At 43.3% G+C, this 20,244-nt stretch overlaps 2 protein-coding genes across 11 annotated transcripts in view; one reads left to right on the top strand and one right to left on the bottom strand.

The window, feature by feature from the left end:
- ndufaf2 (NADH:ubiquinone oxidoreductase complex assembly factor 2) overlaps nucleotides 1-19,743 on the bottom strand; it is a 236,121-nt gene extending 216,378 nt beyond the window's left edge. The window contains exon 1 of one of the 8 annotated variants that reach the window (XM_068033968.1): nucleotides 19,173-19,743. In XM_068033968.1, coding sequence (XP_067890069.1) covers nucleotides 19,173-19,287 — 115 coding nt within the window. In that variant the 5' untranslated portion in view covers nucleotides 19,288-19,743. The remainder of the gene's footprint in view (nucleotides 1-19,172) is intronic. The other 7 variants (XM_068033930.1, XM_068033950.1, XM_068033920.1 and 4 more) reach the window with 7 other exon arrangements.
- The window catches only part of ercc8 (excision repair cross-complementation group 8), a 116,623-nt gene continuing 115,791 nt past the window's right edge, over nucleotides 19,413-20,244 (top strand). For 2 of the 3 annotated variants that reach the window (XM_068033907.1, XM_068033898.1), the window contains exon 1: nucleotides 19,413-19,697. In XM_068033907.1, the coding sequence (XP_067890008.1) occupies nucleotides 19,621-19,697 (77 nt within the window). In that variant the 5' untranslated portion in view covers nucleotides 19,413-19,620. The remainder of the gene's footprint in view (nucleotides 19,698-20,244) is intronic. The other variant, XM_068033888.1, reaches the window with a different exon arrangement.

Raw genomic sequence — 20,244 nt, 5'->3', positions numbered from 1 at the left:
GTTTCAAGCCTCAATCCAAAGCTGGTGGTAGGAAATCCTGGTTCACTTTTGCAAATTGAGAGTTCCAACGCCACCTTGCAATTTCTCTGCTGTAGTTGTTAAAAGATGTCAACAGGGCTCCTGCTTAGCTAGAACTGTCTCACAGCTGTGAGAGAGAGAGAGAGACCTTTTAGAGTAGAAACTTGACAGGTTGGGGTGTCAGTCAGATGACTAAGGGCTCTCTCCCCTGGGGTGATTCATACAATGTTCCAGGATAGGGTAATCATTGTTACATGATGACATCTGAATATGATCCATTTTGATAAATAGGTGTCATTTCACACCTATTATTTTGGTCTTGGCTTCGGAGTCTGTCTGCAAAAGTCTTTCTTACCTCCATTCCTCCAGATAGGGGTTGTTAGCATGGAATGGGCTGTTTTTCCATTTCAATGCATTTTCCCCAAGCAAATTCAGATGTGGATAATGGATTTCATCTTCAACAGACAAACATGTTTATTGATAGTACAGGAGGGGTCACCTGACATCTACTTTCATAATTCCTCCAGTTCATTTCATATTTCATCACTGTTCCCTATGTGAGCATGACATGTGCTTTAAAAATAGCAAAATAAAACCATTTGTAATGGATTACACTTGACAAGATAGCAAAGCCAGAATTTTTTTTGTAACGATATTGCTGAGTTTAGGTGCTTGCAGATACTCTGTAGTTAGTAAACACCAGAAGAAATGACAAAGTTGGAAGCAGCAAGTTTGATACTGACTATACAGGAAATGGAAAATGATCAGAACATTTTGGTTGATTTAAATGTGGGCAGTGTAAGTGGCGTGGACCATACTACAGCCTATGAAAAACTATACTATAACTGTTATGAGTATTCCTTTGTACAATTAGAGTGATGCTGTCATTATGTTCTTATGTCATTCTCTATGGTCCGGATTTTGCAGTCAGTGGCAAAGTAAAGGACCTTGATACTGACTCGAAGAAAGCTGTCAGGAATTTACCCTTTCCCCACAGCAATCAAAATATGGTAGCAAATCATGGGGATGTCTTAGCTGCAACAGCAATGATGTCAGCAAGCAGGCAGGTAACCAATCAAACTGAAGTATTCACAAAGAGAAAAGCAGGAAATTAAAAGCATTTAAAGTTCCTTACGTTTCAGATAGTGAAATAAATGTATGACTGTTTCTAGAAGCTAAAATAATGAACAGACTTGTAAGAGAAGAAAAAAAACTTTAAAAAGTGGAATTTTTAATCTTTGTGGAGAAATTTGACATTCCACAAATATAAGATTACCTTTTCAGGGCCAGTGAGAGTGTTTAGCAGTAATTATAATGCTTGCTCGCTGTTAAAAACCCAGTTCCACCTAATTCAACAAGATATAGTTATTCAAGTTTTTATTGCGAGGCCAACAGCGTTAGGGTGGAAGTTCCTGTCACTTCATGATTGTAAGGGAAAAAGCAGTCTGTGGTACCCCCTACAATGCATCCTATGGAGGAGCATAGACTCAATGACAGCAACTTCTGGATTTCAGTGTTATTCTGTACATGTCCCAACTCCCGAAGTCGTCGTCAATTTCAGTGTAGTATCGATGGCAAACGCTGACAGTTTCGCCATCATTACCATAGCAAAATCCAGGCTAGTGTTTAATATGCCATTTTTGCCTCAAATGAACAACTGGCCTTTTGAGGTGTAATTGCTAAGCAGTTAAAGCAGAAGCATTGCTTCTTCAGAGGTGGCATTCCAGTATGGTGCATTAACTGGGTAAACATAGCAACTTGTAACTACATAGCACCTTTAACTAGGTAAAACATCCCACAGTGATTAAATACTTGCAAGCTCAGTGCAGCTGGTTAATTTGAATCTTATATTGAAATAAATAATTTTATTGCATTAGCTGAGGTGCAGAAATATAGTAAAATAGATGCAAAACAGAATACAAAAGTTGTTAAATTATTCATGAAAAGCATATTTTTCATCCCACCAAACAATTACAAAAGGCAGAAAATTAACACTTTGGCAACTTCAAAAACTACATTCATGAACTCAGACACAAATTTTAACAAGTTACCATGAAACTGCTTACAGAAGACATTTGTTTTTCCCTTGGCTACAAATGGATCCACCTTGGCACCGAGTAATAAAGTGCTCTTACGCCACCTCTGTTGAAATAGAGTCATTTATCACTTTAAGCACATTACATCACAGCATGGCAGGAGTTTGAAGTAAACTTCATTACAAACTAATGGTTCCCTCACTCAGATAATCATAGCACTACTGAAGCAAAATAACAGCAGCTGATTACTTATTCTCACTTTTATGCTCAGGCCAATGAACATTTTAAAGTCTTCCTACAGGACTGTGATTTATCACTGCTCTTCAGAAAGTAAATGGCGACAGTGTGGTTGGGCTGAATAGCCTGTTTTTCTGTTGTAATTACATGTATTAAAAGAAACTATATTGCAAATAACACAAAGGGAAAAATTATTGGCATAGAATATTGCTAAACAAAATAAAATTATGGAAATGTTTATGGGATACAATCAATTGGATCAGGAAACATTTGTATATTGAGCCAACCTCTTCCTACACAATTAGCACTTCAGTGTTCTCGTCTGTATTTTAATTGACTAATATGCCACCGAGAAGCACTGATTTGGTCTATTTTCTTGTTCACATGTAGAAAAAAATTATAGATCATGTGCCTACACAACAGTGACTACACTTCAAACTTCGATGGCGACGAAACTGAAACATAGAAACATATAAAATAGGAGCAGGAGAAGGCCCATTTGGCCCTTTGAGCCTGCTCCGCCATTCATTATGATCATGGCTGATCATCCAAATGAAATGAACAGTCACTTGGACAAATATGGATTAAAGAAAGCGAGCACAATTTCATAGCATTATAGAAGGTTTACAGCACAGTAAGAGGCCACTTGGCCCATCGTGTCTGTGCTGGCTGAAAAACGAGCCACCCAGTCTAAACCCACCTTCCAGCATTTGGTCCATAGTCCTGCAGGTTACGACACTTCAGGTGCATTTCCAGACTCCTTTTAAATGAGTTCCAGGTTTCTGCCTCTAAAAGGCAAATTGTATTTAATTAATTTAATGGCATTTTTTGATGAAGTAACAAAGAAGGTTGATGAGAGTAATGAGGTTGATGTGGTGTACAGGACTTGCAAAAGTCTTTTGATAAAGCAGGCTTGTCAGCAAAACTGAAGCCCATGTAATAAAAGGGACAGTGACAGCATGGATATGAAATTGGTTGAGTGACAGGAAACAGATAGTCGTGGTGAACTGTTGAGTTTGAGACTGGAGGAGGGTATATGGTGGGGCTCCCCAGGGGTTGGTACTCAGACCATTGCTTTTCTTGATCTATATCAAAGACCTAGACTTGGGTGTACAGGGCACAATTTCAAAATTTGCAGATGACACAAAACTTGGAAGTATTGTAAACTGGGGAGGATAGTGATAAACTTCAAGAGGACATAGACAGGCTGGTGGAATAGAACATAGGAGCAGGAGTAGGCCATTCATCCCTTCAAGCCTGCCCCGCCATTCAATATGAACATGGCTGATCATCCACTTCAATGCCTTTTTCCCCACACTATCCTCATATCCCCTTATGTCATTTGTATTTAGAATTCTGTCAATCTATGCTTTAAACATACTCAATGACTGAGCTTCCACAGCCCTCTGGGGTAGAGAATTCCTAAGATTCACAACCCTCTGAGTAAAGAAATTTCTCCTCATCTCTGTCCTAAGTGGCTTCCCCCTTATTTTGAAATTGTGTCGCCTGGTTCTAGATTCCCCAACCAGGGGAAACATCTCAGCTGCATCTACCCTGTCTATCCCTTTAAGTATTTTGGAGGATTCAATGAGATCACCTCTCATTCTTCGAAATTCTAGAGAATACAGGCCCAGTTCCCCCAAACACTCTTCATAGGACAGTCCCGCCATCCTGGGAACAAGTCTGGTGACGCTTTGCTGGACTCCCTCTATGGCAATAATATCCTTCCTAAGGTAAAACTGCACACTGTACCCCAAGTCTAACCATGGTTCTATACAATTGAAGCAAGACTTCACTACTCCTGTACTCAAATCCTCTTGCGATAAAGGCTAACATACCATTAGCCTTCTTAATTGCTTGCTGCAGCTGCATGTTAATATTCAGTGACTTATTGATGACACCCACTCCCTTTGTACATCTACATTCTAATCTTTTACCAATTAAGAAATACTCTGCACATCTGCTCCTCCTACCAAAGTGGATAACCTCACATTTTTCCACATTATGTTCCTTCTGCCACGTTTTTGCCCACTAAGTCTGTCCAAATCACCTTGAAGTCGCTTTACATCTTCCTCACAACACACATCCCCACCTAGTTTTGTGTCATCCGCGAACTTGGAAATACTACATTTGGTCCTCACATCTAAATCATTGATATATATTGTGAACAGCTGGGGCCCAAGCACTGATCCCTGCCATACCCCACTAGTCACAGCCTGCCAATGCGAGAATGACCCGTTTATTCCGACTCTCTGCTTTCTGCCTGGGCAGGCATGTGGCAGATAAAATTTAACGAAGAGAAGTGTGGAGTGATTCATTTTAGCAGGAAGAACAAGGAGAGGCAATATAAAATAAAGGATACAATTCTAAAATGGTTGCAGGAGCAAAGGGACCTGGGGGTACATGTGCATACATCACTGAAGGCGACGAGGCAGGTTGAGCAAGTGGCCAATAAAGCATATGGGATCCTGGGCTTTGTACATAGAGGCATAGAGTACAAAAGCAAGGATGTTATGGTGAACTTTTATAAAACACTGGTTCAGCCTCAACTGCAGTATTGTGTCCAATTTTGGGCACTTTAGGAAGGCTGTGAAGGCATTAGAGTGGGTACAGAAAAGATTCACAAGAATGGGTCCAGGGATGAGAAACTTCAGTTATACGTGGATAGATTGGAGAAGCTGGGGTTGTCGTCCTTCGAGAAGAGATATGGTTGAGAGGAGATTTGATAGAGGTGTTCAAAATCATGAAAGGTCAGGACAGAGTAGATAGGGAGAAACTATTCCCATTGGCCGAAGGGTTGAGAACCAAAGGATACCGATTTAAAGTGAACGGCAAAAGATCCAGAGGCGAACTGAGGAAAAACTAATTTTGTTAACGCAGTGTGTGGTTAGGATCCAGAATGCAGTGCCTGAGAGTGTGGTAGAGACAGTTTTAATCATGGTTTTCAAAAGAGAATTGGATAATTATCTGAAGAGAGAAAATTTGCAGGCTCCTGGGAAAGGACGGGGAGTGGGACTAGTGAGTTGCTCTTACAGAGAGCAGCATGGACATGATGGGCTGAATGGCCTCCTTCTGTGCTGTAACCATTCCATGATTCTATGACTGTGAACAATGTTTTGGGATATCTTGAGCAACTATATAAATCTAAGTTCTTTCTTCAAAATTAGTAACAAGGGAACCAACAAGAAGGAAAAAATTACTAGACCTTTCCTCACCAATTTAACTGTTGCCGATGTATCTGTCCATGACAGTATTGGTAAGAATGACCACCTTACAATCCTTGTCAAAACCAAGTCCCCTCTTCACCCTGAGGATACCCTCCATCGTGTTGTGTGGCACTACCACCATGCTAAATGGGATAGATTCAGAACAGATCGGGCAGCTCAAAAGTGGGCATTCATGAGGCACTGTGGGCCATCAGCAGCAGAATTGTATTTAACCACAATATATAACCTCATGACCCGGCATATCCCTCACTCTACCATTACCATCAAGCCAAGGGATCAGTTCTGGTTCAATAAAGAGTGCTTCAGAGCATGCCAGGAGCAGCACCAGACATATCTAAAAATGAAGTGCCAACCAGGTGAAGCTACAACACAGGACTACCCGCATGCCAAACAGCAGAAGCAGCAAGCAAAAGACAGAGCTAAGCAATCCCACAACGAACAGATCTGATCAAAGCTCTGCAGTCCTGTCACATCCAGTCATGAATGGTAGCGGTCAATTAAACAATTAACTGAAGGAGGAGGAGGTGGCTCGACAAATATCCCCATCCTCAATGATGGAGGAGACCAGCACATCAGTGTAAAAGACAAGGCTGAAGCATTTGCGACCATCTTCAGCCAGAAGTGTTGAGTGGATGATCCATCTCAACCTCCTCCTGAGGTCCCCAGCACCACAGATGCCAGGCTTCAGCCAATTTGATTCACTCCACGTGATATTAAGAGGTGGCTGAAGGCACTGGATACAGTAAAGGTTACAGGTCCTGACAACATCCAGGCTGTTGTACTCAAGACTTGTGCTGCAGAACTAGCCAAGCCCCTAGCCAAGCTGTTCCAGTAGAGCTACTGTTCCTTCACCGTTGCTGGATCAAAATCCTGGAACTCCCTCCCTAACAGCACTTTGGGTGTACCCACACCAGATGGACTGCAGCAGTTCAGGAAGGCCACCACCATCTTCTCAAGGGCAATTAGGCATGGGCAACAAATGCTGGCCTTGCCAGCTACGCCCACATCCCATGAAACAAATTTAAAAATTCTCAGAAGGCAGGAAATCATTCTGCCCACTCAATCTACTTTGGTGAATCTTCAAACAGATCATTGTACAGTCTATAAATTCAACCATTATTATTCTCATTGACAAATTAAGTCCCAAATATACAAAAATTCCATATTAATACATAATTAGTCAAATTAGTTGATGCAGTTATTTCTTAACTGTTACTCTGCTGAAATGGTAAATATGCAGCACAACACATGCACACAGCACCAAAGAACAGACATTGAAGGCAAGAGTGAAGGTCGCATCATTAAAATTTTCTAACCCTGATGTCAGCAGATCTAAGACGGTATAATGAGAAAAAATGTCAATACTATTACTAAGAATAAACTGGGGAGGAGGAAGAGATGTGGAATTATTTGCTAAATATTTGGGTTAAGCCCTATTATACTAATAGTTTAACTACATAGTCCAATATTGCTACATTTTGAGTTTAAAGAATAGCATACTGGAACTCAAGCCCAGGAGGCTACTGTAGCAGACAAACTAATTGTCTTCTCCTTGAAAAACAATGCAGACATGCCTTACTGACTGAAGTATTACTGAAACATGATAAAGCACGTCAAGAGTACAGAAGTACTCTGATCATCATGAGCACGGACAATAAGATCACACCAAACGGTTATGAACATTTTCTTTCTGCCCAAGCCCTGAGGGCAAATTTGTGTGCCAAGCTGTTCTGGAAGTAATTTTCTATGAACCATGTTATGCTACAACAATCAAAATTGTACAACATATTTAAGCAACAGTGTGAACTATCTATTTTCTGAAAATTATGAAGGTTCACTGATATTGTTTGGAAGTAGGTCAGGAAAACACTTCTCATGATAAACCTAAATGCCGATAGTGTACCTGCCCAGGGAAGATAAAGGAAGGACTAATTATGCCAGAAGTGACAGGAATCTTGTACCATATAATGTGCAATGTAATATTCTGCTGCTACTGTTACCTTCCGGCCAGAAAGTTTTTTTTTGCTGTTAACTAAACATAGGCTGAGGTAAATCAGCTTAATTGTTGTTTATTTGGAAAACTGCAGATTGGAAAATGCAGGACAAAAGCACTGAACATTAACTTATTTTCTTTTTGCAAACTGTGATTGCAGGGAGTTCAGACATCCAGATTTCTGCAACAGTAGATTTATTTTTAATTGTTGTGTAATTGCAAATGACTTTTTTTGTCATACTTATTTGATGTGCGACGAAGAAATTTTCATATCGACAAGTATGGTGGACCAGACGTGCATCAGATGTACTAAACATACATATTTCCTACCTGCCTTTGAATCAGCTTTTTTCTTTTGAAAATGCTGCCATCTTCTGGACAGAAATGCTATGGTTGTTGCAATGGAACAGTCTTCTTAGGCAGTCCCTCGGGAACAAGGATGACTTTCTTCCCCTCCAAGGTTGTGGGTCCATAGGTGACTGAATAGTCCAATCCTGGATCCGCACGCTCTGCCACAGGTCGGGCAGGTGGTGTTTGGTGAGGTGAGTGAATGGGATGCTCAAAATTCCGAACGCTCCTTCTGCTGTTTGCACTTGGTTGCTGCCTGGGCATGTCGACGTTGTTCGAACTGGCTAGCACAGTCGCAGATACTTCTCCATTTTGGGCAGTCTCGGGCAAGAGATTCCCACGAAGCGGTGGGGATGTCACATTTTTTCAGGGAGACTAAAAGGACATCCTCGTAGTGTTTCCTCTGCCCTCCTGGTAGCCTTTTGCCCGTGACGGAGCTTGGAGTAGAAAGCTTGTTTTGGGATGTGTAAGGCATGCGGACGATGTGGCCCGCCCAGCGTAACTGACGAGCCATGAGCCGTGTCTCAACACTGGGCACTGGGGATGTTGGCCTGAAAGAGGACACCGATAATGGAGCGCCTGTCCTGCCTCTGAATTTGCAGGATCTTGCAGAGGCAACGCTGGTAATGTCTCTCCAGGGCTTTGAGATGTCTACTGTACAGTGTCCATGTTTCTGACACACATGGTTAAAAAATAAAATTTTAAGAAAAATATAAAAGGATTATTTTATTTTTTAACCATGTGCCTGTTTTTCATGTAGTCAGAGCTGCTCATTATTCTGTCATTAACACTCTCACTTGACTAACGCTTTGTCTTTCACAAGCATTAACACATTCTTTGCCTTTGTTCCATGACAGCTTTGTTATTTAATCTCTCCTGCCCTCTGACCTATCAGACACCTTCCCTTTTGTTCTCTTCCCCACCAACTACCCACCCCTGCTTTACTTGCTTAAAACCTAGTTCTTTTCTAACCGTTGCCAGTTCTGATGAAAGGTCACAGACCTGAAACATTAACTCTGCTTCTCTCTCCACAGATGCTGCCTGACCTGCTGAGTATTTCCACATTTTCTGTTTTTATTTTATATTAATCTTCAGAGTTCTGAATTAGTGGGTCCATCAGTTTTTGGAAATTAACATTTTAGATTCAGTTGGGATAATGAGATTTTCAGAATTTTTTTACTTTAATATCTTGCATTGAGTTACATTTTATTCAAATAAGGGACTTTAGACTTCTGACTTACTTGAGGGTAATTTTATTTCCAACATATATCAGACAGGTGGTGGGTGAGGCACCTGGCCTGTTGGACAGGTGCAGTTGGTGGAAAGCCTGATAAATTTTAGCAACTGCATCTCAATTACAATGAATAGGTAAGCTTCCAGTGCTAATCACACTCCTTATAGGCAGATCAACAATTGAGAAAGCACAAAATGTAGTGTAGAAAGTAGGTTAATGAAGCAGCAGATAGCACGACATCCAGTGCATCCCATTTCTCTGGTGTGACCATGGAGGTGCTCATTAAAAAAAACAAAGGGAAGACGGTCCTCTTCCACTTTGATGGCTGGCAGGCGTCCCATCAAATTAGGCAGCAGCAATCAAAAGAGATGGTTGAGCAGGTAGCTGCCACCACACTGTTCCAAGGACCTGGCTCGAGTGGAGGCAGAAATATTAACGACCTGACCATGTATCTCTCATACTCTCTGCAGAGCACTGCACCACCCTATTTGAGGTCCAAATCAATTCCCCCCCGTCCCACTTCCCATGTGTCTCCTTCAAACACATACTCAATAGCAGCTACTGCCTTCAAAATGACTTCTCCCTCACCCAAACTTGCTGATTCGTCCTCTCAGTGTGCACATTATGGTAAGCTGTCTCAAAGAACCTTTCAATAGGTCACACACTAACCCATAGAATCATAGAAAGTTTAAGGCACAGAAAGAGGCCACTTGACCCATCGTGTCTGTGCCAGCCGAAAAACAATCCACCTATTCTAATCCCACCTTCCAGCATTTGGTCCGTAGCCCTGCAGCTTACGGCACTTGAGGTGCATATCCAGATTCCTTTTGAATGAGTTGAGGGTTTCTGCCTCAACTACCCTTTCAGGCAATGCGTTCCAGACCATTACCACCCTCTGGGTGAAAAAGGTTTTCCTTATCTTCCCTCTACATTTTCTACCCATCACTTTAAATCTATGCCCCTCATCACTGACCTCTCCGCTAAGGTGAATAGACCCTTCACCTCCACTCTATCCAGGCCTCTCAAAATTTTGTACATTTCAATCAGATCACCCCTCAGCCTTCTCTGTTCCAAGGAGAACAAACCCATCCTATCCAATCTTTCCTCAAAGCTGATTTTTTTTCCATTCTTGGTAACATCTTTGTAAATCTCCTCTGTACCCTCTCTAGTGCAATTACATCCTTTCTGTAACGAGGTGACCAGAACTGCACACAGTACTGAAGTTGTGGCCTAACTAATGAGTTTTACAGTTCCAGCAGAACCTCCCTGCTCTTGTATTCCATACTTCGGCTAATAAAGGAAATAATTCCATATCTCTTAACCACCTTAACGGCCTGTCCTGCTACCTTCAGGGATCTGTGGACATTCACTCCAAGGTCCCTTACTTCCTCTACACTTCTCAGTATTTTCCCATTAATCATGTATTCCTTTACCTTGTTTGACCTCCCCAAATGCATCACCTCACATTTCTCCAGGTTGAATTCCATTTGCTACTTTTCTGCCCATCTGACCAGATCATCAACATCTTCCTGCAGCCTACAGCTATCCTCCTCGCTATCTACCACATGGCCAACCTTTGTGTCGTCCACAAATCAAGCCCCCTACATTTATGACCAAATCGTTAATATACACCACAAAAAGCAGGGGACCCAGTACTGAGCCCTGCGGAACGCCACTGGAAACAGCCCTCCAGTCGATAAAACAGCCGTCCACAATTACCCTTTGTTTCCGACCACTGAGCCAATTTTGTATCCACCTTGCTGCATTTCCCTGGATCCCATGGGATTTTATTTTTTTAACCAGTCTGCCATGTGGGACCATGTCAAAAGGAGCAAGGGAGAGCGGGAACGTGAGTTTAAAAGAACGGTGTCATCGGGAAGGAGCGAGAGAGAGCGGAAACCGGAGAGTTTTAAAGGACTAGCCAGTCCCATCCACCAGAACAAACCCGCCGCATTCCGAGAAAAATCAAAATGTGACACATCAAAGGAAAACAGGTAGTTGATTGGTTGATGAGAGTTTTCTCATTAATTTTTCAAAACTCGGGTAATTTTAGTAATTGTAAGGTTTTATTTACTAATAGTAGTAAAGCTTAATAAATTGGCTGGTAAGCATTTCCTATTAATTAAGTAAATAATAATTAGTTACTTAAAACACAATCTGGATGACAGGGCAGGTGATGTGTTGCAGCTGTAGTGTGTGGGAGCTCGTGGTCACCAGTGTGACCCACAGCAACCACGTCTGCAGTGTGTCTGTAGCTCGAAGATTCAGCTAAGAGTTGATGAACTGGAGGCCGAGCCACAGACGCTGCAATGCATCAGGGAGAGGGAAAGCCATCTGGACATTTTGTTCCAGAAGGCAGTCACACCTCATAGGATAGGGTCTTCTGATTTGGTCAGTGGTCATGGACAGGAGGGTGTGACTGCAAGTGAGACAGGTAAAGGGATCGAGAAGACAGAAGTGGAGGAGCCTCAGCCCTTGCAACTGTCAGATTTGAGGCTCTTTCAGCTTGTATGGATAAGAGCAAGGGCTGCAGACTGGATGAGCAAACTGATCATGACACCATGGTACAGGAAGCCGTTCAAGCAGGGGGAGTAAATAAGAATGTAGTGGTAGTAGGGGCCAATATAGTCGAGGGATAGACACAGTTCTCTGTGGCTCAGAGCGAGAGACCAGAAGGCTGTGTTGCCAGCATTCGGGACATCTGCTCAGGGTTGGAGAAGAACTTGCAGTGGGAGGGGTAGGATCCAGTTGTCCTGGTCCACATGGGTAGCAATGACATAGATAGGACTAGGAAAGAGGTTCTGCATAGGTATTACGAGCAACTAGGGGCTAAATTAAAAAGCAGAACTTCAAAAGGTAATAATCTCTGGGTTATTACCTGAGCCACGTGCAAATTGGTGTAGGGTAAATAAGATTAGAGGGGTAAATATGTGGCTCAATGATTGGTGTGGGAGAAATGGGCTTTGATTCATGGGGCACTGGCACAAGTACTGGAGAAAGTGGGAGCTGTACCGTTGGGACGGTCTACACCTGAACCATGCTGGGACCAGTGTTCTTGGGAGTTGCGTAACTAGGGCGGTAGAGAGGGTTTTAAACTAAATAGAGGGGGCGAGGGATCAAGAGAGCAAAAATGTGATAATTTAAAGAGAGAAGAGAAGGCAAGAGTGCAATATAGCAATAAGGGTAATGATAATCAGAGTGTGGCAGGAAGCGACAGTGCATACAAACTCAAGAGTGCTCCAGCATATAAGACTAGAGGTTGTGAACTAAGAGTGGGGGAGGGTGTGACAGACGAGAGATTCAGAAATCCAAAGAGATAGGCCAAGGCATCGGAACAGTATAGCATTGTGGGTAAAGACAAGCAGAATGGGATAAGAAGGGACAGAGAGTTGAACAAAAATTGTACATCAGTGAATAAGGTCATTGAAGGGAATAGAAGCAAAACAATGAAATTAAAGGTTCTTTATCTGAATGCTCAAAATATCTGCAAGAAAATAGATGAACTAGTAGCACAAATAGAGGTAAATGATTTAGATCTAATCGCAATTACAGAGACATGGGCTGGAATTTTACACTGCCCCAACGAGCAGGATGGTGGCGGTGGGGTGGCATAAAATGGAGTAGGAGGCTCCGGGAGGCTTTCCCGACCCGCGCCCGCCTCCCTTTACATAAGGCGGGGGGGGGGGGGGGGTTGAAAAATGGGTCGCCCGCCCCAGGCCAATCAAGGCCCTCAAGTGGCATCCTGGAGCCAGGAAAAGCCACCTGGGAAAACCAAGCGGCTGCTGATCGACATGGGGGGAGGAGAAGGGGGCCTGCTCATCGGGAACCAGGTGCCCGATGGAGGGCCGCCCCCGCTACCCAAATCACCCCCAGCACCCAACACGTCCCCGCTTCCCCCCAACCGACCACCCTTGCCTCACCGGGGCCCAACCAATTACCCCTGGTGAGGCAACCAAAACTTACCTTTCCTCCCGGCTCCAAGTCTTATTCTATCTTCGGCTGGGCTGCAGTCCCAGCAGTGGCCCCCACTCCCGGTGGTTGGCCGGCAGCTCAATGAGGTGGGACTTCCTCCCTCAAGCGGGTGGAAGTCCCACCTCGGAACAATTAAAGCCTGATGACACGTAAAATACGGAACTGATCCCCAAGTGAGGCGGAAGCAGGTTCACCACCAACTTTTACGTCGGAGGTCAGCTCCCGTCCGCCCATAGTTAAATTCCGGCCATGGTTACATGGTGATCAAGGTTGGGAAATAAATATTCCAGGGTACATAATATTTTGGAATGGCAGAATGGCAAAGGAGGAGGGGTAGCCCTGATGGTAAAGGATGACATAAGAGCATTAGTGAAATCATGAAGTAGAATCAGTATGGGTGGAAATTAGGAATAGCAAGAATTAGAAAACACTGGTGGGAGTAATTTATAGGCCCCCTAAAAGTAGTTATACCATTGGACAGAAAATTAAACAAGAAATTATTGGAGCTTGTAACAAAGGGGGACTTTATTCTTCGTATAGGCTGGGACAATGAAATTGGCAGGAGTGGTCTTGAAGATGAGTTTGTAGAACGTTTTCGGGACAGTTTCTTGGAGCAATACATTGTGCAACCAACTAGGGATAAAGCTCTCTTAGATCTAATATTGTGTAATGATGCAAGGTTAATTAGTAATGTCATAGTGAAAGATCCACTGGGAAATAGTGATCATAATACCATTGACTTCCATGTTAAGTTTCAAAGTGACATGCTGCAATCACAAACAAGAATCTTAAATTTAAACAAAGCCAATTACGTAGGCATGAGGGGAGAACGGGCTAAGGTAAATAGACTAAGAGGTATGGTTGTAAATGAATAGTGGGAAACCTTTAAAGAAACAACTCAAAATGTTCAAAAGTACATTCCTTTGAAAAACAAAAACTCAGGAAAAAGGATGCATCTGTGGTTCACTCAGGAAGTTAAGCATAGTATTAGATTAAAAGCTTACAATGTTGCAAAAAAGACTAGCAAGTCTCTGGATTGGGAGTTTTTTAGAAACCAGCAATGCTGGCATCAAAAAGTTGATAAAAAGGGAAAAAAAATCGAATGAAAGTAAGCTAGCTAAAAATATAAAAACAGATTGTAAGAGCTTCTATAAGTATTTAAAAAGGAAAAGAGTAGCTAAAGTCAACAATGGTCCCTTAGAACCAGAGACAGGAGAAATTATCATGGGATATGAGGAAATGGCAGAGGCATTAAACAAATATGTTGTGTCTATCTTCACAGTAGAAGACACAAATTACATACCAGAAATAGACAGTAACCTAGGAGCTAAAAAGAGTGAGGAAATTAAGGAAATGAATTTCAGCAGAGTAAAAGTATTGGAGAAACTTGAGGGACTAAAATATGACAAATCTCCAGGACCTGATGGCCCACATCCTAGGGTTCTAAAAGAGACAGCTGCAGACAGTGGATGCGCTAGCTGTGATTTTCCAAAATTCCTTAGATTTGAGAACAGTCCCATCAGATTGGAAGTTGGCAAAGGTTACACTGCTTTTCAAAAAAGGAGTGAGCGGGAAAACAGAGAACTACAGGCCAGTTAACCTAACATCAGTCATTGGGAAAATGCTGGAATCTATTATTCAGAAAGTCTTATCAATGCTGTTAGAAAAGCACAGTATGATTAGAACAAGTCAACATGGTTTTATTAAAGGGAAATCCTGTTTGACAAATTTATTAGTGTTTTTTGAGGATGTAACTAGCAGAGTAGATAAAGGGGAACCAGTAGGTGCAGTATACCTGGATTTCCAAAAGGCATTCGATAAGGTGCCACACAAAAGGTTAATAGGCAAGATAAGGACTCATGGAGTTGGGGGTTATATATTAGCATGGATAGATGATTGCTTAACTGACAGGAAGCAACAAAGGGCATAAACGGGGCATTTTCAAGTTGGCAGACAGTAAATAGTGGAGTGCCGCAAGGATCAGTGCTGGGCCCTCAGCTATTTACAATCTATATTAATGACCTAAATGAAGAGACAGAGAGTAATGTATCTAAGTTTGCTGATGAAACAAAGGTAGGTGGAAAGGTAAGCTGTGGGGAGGACACAATGAGGCTGCAAAGAGATAGACAGGTTAAGTGAGTGGGCAACAAGATGGCAGATGGAGTATAATGTTGGAAAGTAGGAAGTTATTGACTTTGGTTTAAGAATAGAAAAACAGAATATTTTTTTTATGGACTGTCTGCTGACAACGCAGACCAATCGCCGATGTCATCAGTGCGTTCGAACATTTGCCAGTATGAATCTGCGCATGCGCGCACCGTCGTCAGCACATAATGAAATCAGATCGTTGAAACATCCCTAAATGCTGCAATCGCCGCCTCCATTCTCCCAACAGTACCCTGTTTCAGCCACTCCCTCCCGGCCTCACCGCTTTCCCCCACCCCCCTCGGCTGCTTGCTCTCAGCCTCGCCCCACCCAACCACTGGCTCCCGGCTGCACTGCTTCTCCGACTTGGCGAAACGCTCCCAGCCTTGCTGCTTCAGCCAGTCGCCCGATCGCTCCCTGCCGTGCCGCCTGGAGAAACGGCAGGGAACGAGACGTCGAGGGCGGAGCGAGCAGCCGAGGGGTGACGTGGCAACACGGGAAGCGAGTAGCCAAGGATGGGGGGGGGGGCAAAGCGGGGCACAGGCAGCCAAGGGGAGGCAGCAGCGAGGCAGGGAGCAAGCAGCCGACAGGGGGAAGCAGTGAGGCGGGGAGCGAGTAACCGACAGGAGGCAGCGGCGAGGCAGGGAACGAGCGGCCGATGGTGGGAAGCAGTGAGGCAGGGAGCGAGTGGCTGAGGGGTGGCAGTGGCAAGGCGGGGTGCGAGTGGTGATCAGACGAGCACGTGAGGGAGCAGCAACGTGAAGCAGCGATGGCAGGAGGGAGCAGCATACTGTTGGGGGTGGGATGGAGGCAGCAATCGCAGCCATCGAGGGGGTTTGGGTTTAATTTGTTTTTTTGTAACGAATTGAGCAGCGCTATTTTTATTACTGGCAGCTGCCTGATACATCACAGATAATGACGTTTCAGTGAACGAGGCTGCTTTTGGAAATGTGCCAGTACTGCGTCACCTAGTGGTTGCATTGTCAGCAAACACAGCCTGTTTTTTTTAAAAAGGTGTGAAACTGGTAAGTGTTGATATTCAAAGAGACTTGGGGGTGCTTGTACAAGGAATGCAGAAAGTTAGCATGCAGGTACAGCAATCAATTAGGAAGGCAAATTGCATGTTGGCCTTTATTGCTAGGGGATTGGAGTACAGGAATAAGAAAGCCTTGCTACAATTGTACAGGGTTTTGGTGAGACGACATCTGGAGTACTGTGTGCAATTTTGGTCTCCACATTGAAGAAAGGATATACTTGCATTGGAGGTGGTACAGTGAAGGTTCACTAAATTGGTCCCTGGGATGAGGGGGTTGTCCTCTGATGAGAGGCTAAGTAAATTGGGCCTATATTCTCTGGAGTTTAGAAGAATGAGAGGCGATCTCACTGAAACATACAAGATTCTAAAGGGGCTGGATAAAGTAGACACAGAGATTATTTCCGCTGGTCAAGGAATCTAAAACACGGGGGCACAGTCTCACGATTAGGGGCCGATCATTTAGGATTGAGATGAGGAGAAATTACTTCACTCAAAGGGTTGTGAATCGATGGAATTCTCTACTCCATAGGGTTGTGCATGCTCCATCATTGAATACATTTAAGGCTGGTATGGACAGATTTTGGTCTCTCTGGGAATCAAGGGATATGACGCACGGGCGGAAAGGTGGAGTTGAGGCGTAAGATCAGCTATGATCTTTTCGAATGGCGGAGCAGGCTCGATGGGCCATATAGCCTACTCCTGCTCCTATTTCTTGTGTTCTATCTACCCTATTGAATCCTTTTGTCATTATAAAAACCTTGATTAAATCACCTCTCAATTTTCTAATCTCATGGTTCTGTAATCTCTCCTCAATTTAACCTTTTTAAGCCCTGGTATCATTCTGGTGAATCAGCAATGTACCCCCTTCAAGGCCAATATAACTTGCCTAAAGTTTTATGCCCAAAATTGAACTCAGTATTCCTGATGGGGTCTGACCAAAGCTCTGTACAAATGAAGTATCAATTCCTCACTTTTGCATTCCAATTTATCTTTCCTGGATCCCAAGTGGATGAACTTGCATTCCCCTAATAGAACTCCATCTGCCCTAGTTTTACCCATTCCCTTAGTAACTTATTGCTCCCACCTACACAACTCATTGTTCCTCCTAATTACGTCATCTTCAAACTTGGACATACAACTCTCTGTTCCTTCTTCCAGGCCATTGTTATGCTGTGGTTAATAGCTAGCTCCTTTTATTTCCAGAACCCCTGGAATATTCTGTCAAAGAATAACAAAGTACTGGAAAAGAAAACATTGGAGAGCAATAGCTGCAGTGTTTACTTATATCAGGAGACCATCTGGTCATCAGTTAATATCCAAGTACCATACACATCAATGAATATATTTAGTGGAAAGCTGAAGCCCTGATGCATACAAAATCCTGGAAAACATCAGTTTCCATATTCAAATAATGAGCAACCATTCACTTCATTGTTACTCTGTCACTTACTGCCCAACAAATTACCAATGTATGTCACTGAGCTACCTCCAATTCCATGTACTTTATTAGCAAAAATTAATTTCTTCTGTAAAACCTTATCAAATGCCATCTTGAAATCCATATAGACAACATCTACTGACACTCCCCTATCTAGTGATCCCAAATCAGACAGAGAGAGAACAGGCTTGTAACATCAACTCCTGCATCTTATCTCTGAGCTGAGGAACCGTGTGGATTTAAAAGTGGGAGTGGAGGGTGGAAAGTCACTCCTGCATGTGACACATCTGAAGAGTTGGTGAAATTACAACATGACAAAAAGCAAATTACGGAGGATTTCCTGAGTGCATCTCAAGGTTGCACACACATCAGTTTCGTGTCAATGACATCTTACATACTTTAACCCCTCTGAAATTCAAACCCTTCACTCAGATCCTGCGGGGAGGCTCTGAATATCCCAAACTGAGGCCGAGACACTGATACCATGCAGACCCCCACCTGCCAAGAATGAGGCATATTAATTCTGTCACGTGAACATTGATTATAAACTGTTGCTGGAGTGAAGAAATGACTTGTTTGACGATCACTGGACAGGAAGGACTTTTGTATCCTAAGAGACACTGCTTGTGGAGACAAAGGACTATTCCCTGCTCCAGTTAACCCAAATGGATTTTGATCACCAGATATTGAAGGTGTAAGGAAGCACATTCCAGAAACTGCTAAGCTAATCCACAAACCTCGGAGACACTGTTCCAAATAAGGAGCTAGTCACATGACTAACTTGCTGGGCAATCTGGGGTTTTTTGAATTGTGCCACACAGAAAGGAACAGAAGACAGTGTGTAACTGAAGCTGGAAGAAGCAAGCGCCTCTCTCACTTTCTCCCAAGCCACCAGACCCACGGAAGACACGTAAACCTCAAGAGAGAAAAGACTCCTACATCCGAACAAGTTGAAGCGTGAACTGGGCCCCAATGAATTGCAAGACTTACCGGCAACCAAAGATTCCACATTGAACTTAAAGAACTGTAACTACCAGATACTGCCTCAAACTTTCCCCTTTTATTCCTTCTACTTTTTCTGGCTCTATCTGCGTGTATGTTTATCGTGTATGCCTGCTCGCGTGGTCGCATCGCATATTCGTAGTCATTAGCCGGATAAGAGTTTAAGATTCATAAACTTCTACCTTTTCGTTTAAATCTAAGGACCCCTGTTTGATTTATTTGCCTTACAATTGGAGCCGTGAACAAGGATTCACTAAGGGGGAGCTAAAAAGTGTTTTTAAAATTAAACCCTGTTACCATTAAACCAAGCAAAGGCTGAGAGAAACCCCTAGACTCCTTCTCACCTGGTTGTAACTCTGAATATTACAATTAAGTTCACAGTTAGAGCCTGAACGGTCAGTACAGGGAATTTGCAGCAGCAAACCGCAACTGAGCTACAGCTGAAATCCCGCATTCCAGGCAACAGTACCTGCAACAACTACTCACCGGTCCACGTTTTCTGCTGGGGAATGTAATAATACTTGTTCCCAAACTGATCAGTTCCCACATGATGTTTAACCAGCCCAAACGTTCTCTGCAGTAGTGCCCGGATTTGATTCATGTCCAGCCGTCAATCTGCAACAGACAAGATTTTTAACCAACGTCCCAAACTTTCTGGCGTTCTTGCACCTCCCACCATAACATGAACCGATTGGTGCGATTGAGTGCGGCAGCCAATCACAGGCCGGCTCTTTGCACTGTCCCTTTCCCTCCCAACATGGCGGTGCTCAGCGTTGCGGTGTCTGTTGTCATGTGAATGGCCGGCGCCGTTCCCGTTTACCTATCCCTGGTCTGAGGCCACGGGTCTTTGCGACAGTTCTTTGGTGTTATGCAGGCGAATCCATGGATAACGAGACGTCGACTGGTTTGATGTGAATGGCTGGGGCCTTACGGGATGCTTGCTCTTTTGGCCGCTCGTCAAACTGGCTGCGATGAGCCGCTGAGAGTGAGGAGAGCCGAGTCCACCAGGAGGTGGGTGATGAATGGACCGAGTGCGGGTGTTTTGAATCATCCGTTGTCACAACACGGAAACTTGGGGACCAACAAGTCTGTCTGGCGATTATTTTTTGTTACATGCCATCTACTGCCATAGCAACAATTTAATGTAGCAGATTTAGCAACAAATAGTGTCCAAAAAAGGATTATAGTAAATTAATTACTTTTGAGTTGTGATAAAAGTTAATGTTTCAGGTCGCTGATGTTTCATTAGAACTGGTAAAAGTTAGAGAACTAAGGTTTCATGCAAGTGCAGCGAAAGGGGTGTGATGGAAAAAACAAAAGGATGTTCTGTGATAGGGTGGAAGGCAGGAAACAGGATGGGTCGGGAGGAGATGTAACTCAAAATAACGGAATCGTCCCACTAACAGCTGCTGTTTCATCTTTGTTGTTTTCTGGTTCCCAGATGTTGGAAAAATCACATTTTAATCTTGGAAAAGGATGGAGTCAGTCTTGTTTATTTCAGCACCATGCTTTGTACTGTAGAACCTGGTTCAACTGGTTCTTATGTTATGTGTAACAC

The sequence above is a fragment of the Heterodontus francisci genome, chromosome 1 (assembly GCF_036365525.1).
Source record: "Heterodontus francisci isolate sHetFra1 chromosome 1, sHetFra1.hap1, whole genome shotgun sequence".
NCBI lineage: Eukaryota > Metazoa > Chordata > Chondrichthyes > Heterodontiformes > Heterodontidae > Heterodontus > Heterodontus francisci.
The sequence above is the reverse complement of the archived record's forward strand: the minus strand, read 5'-3'. Positions and strand labels throughout refer to the sequence as shown.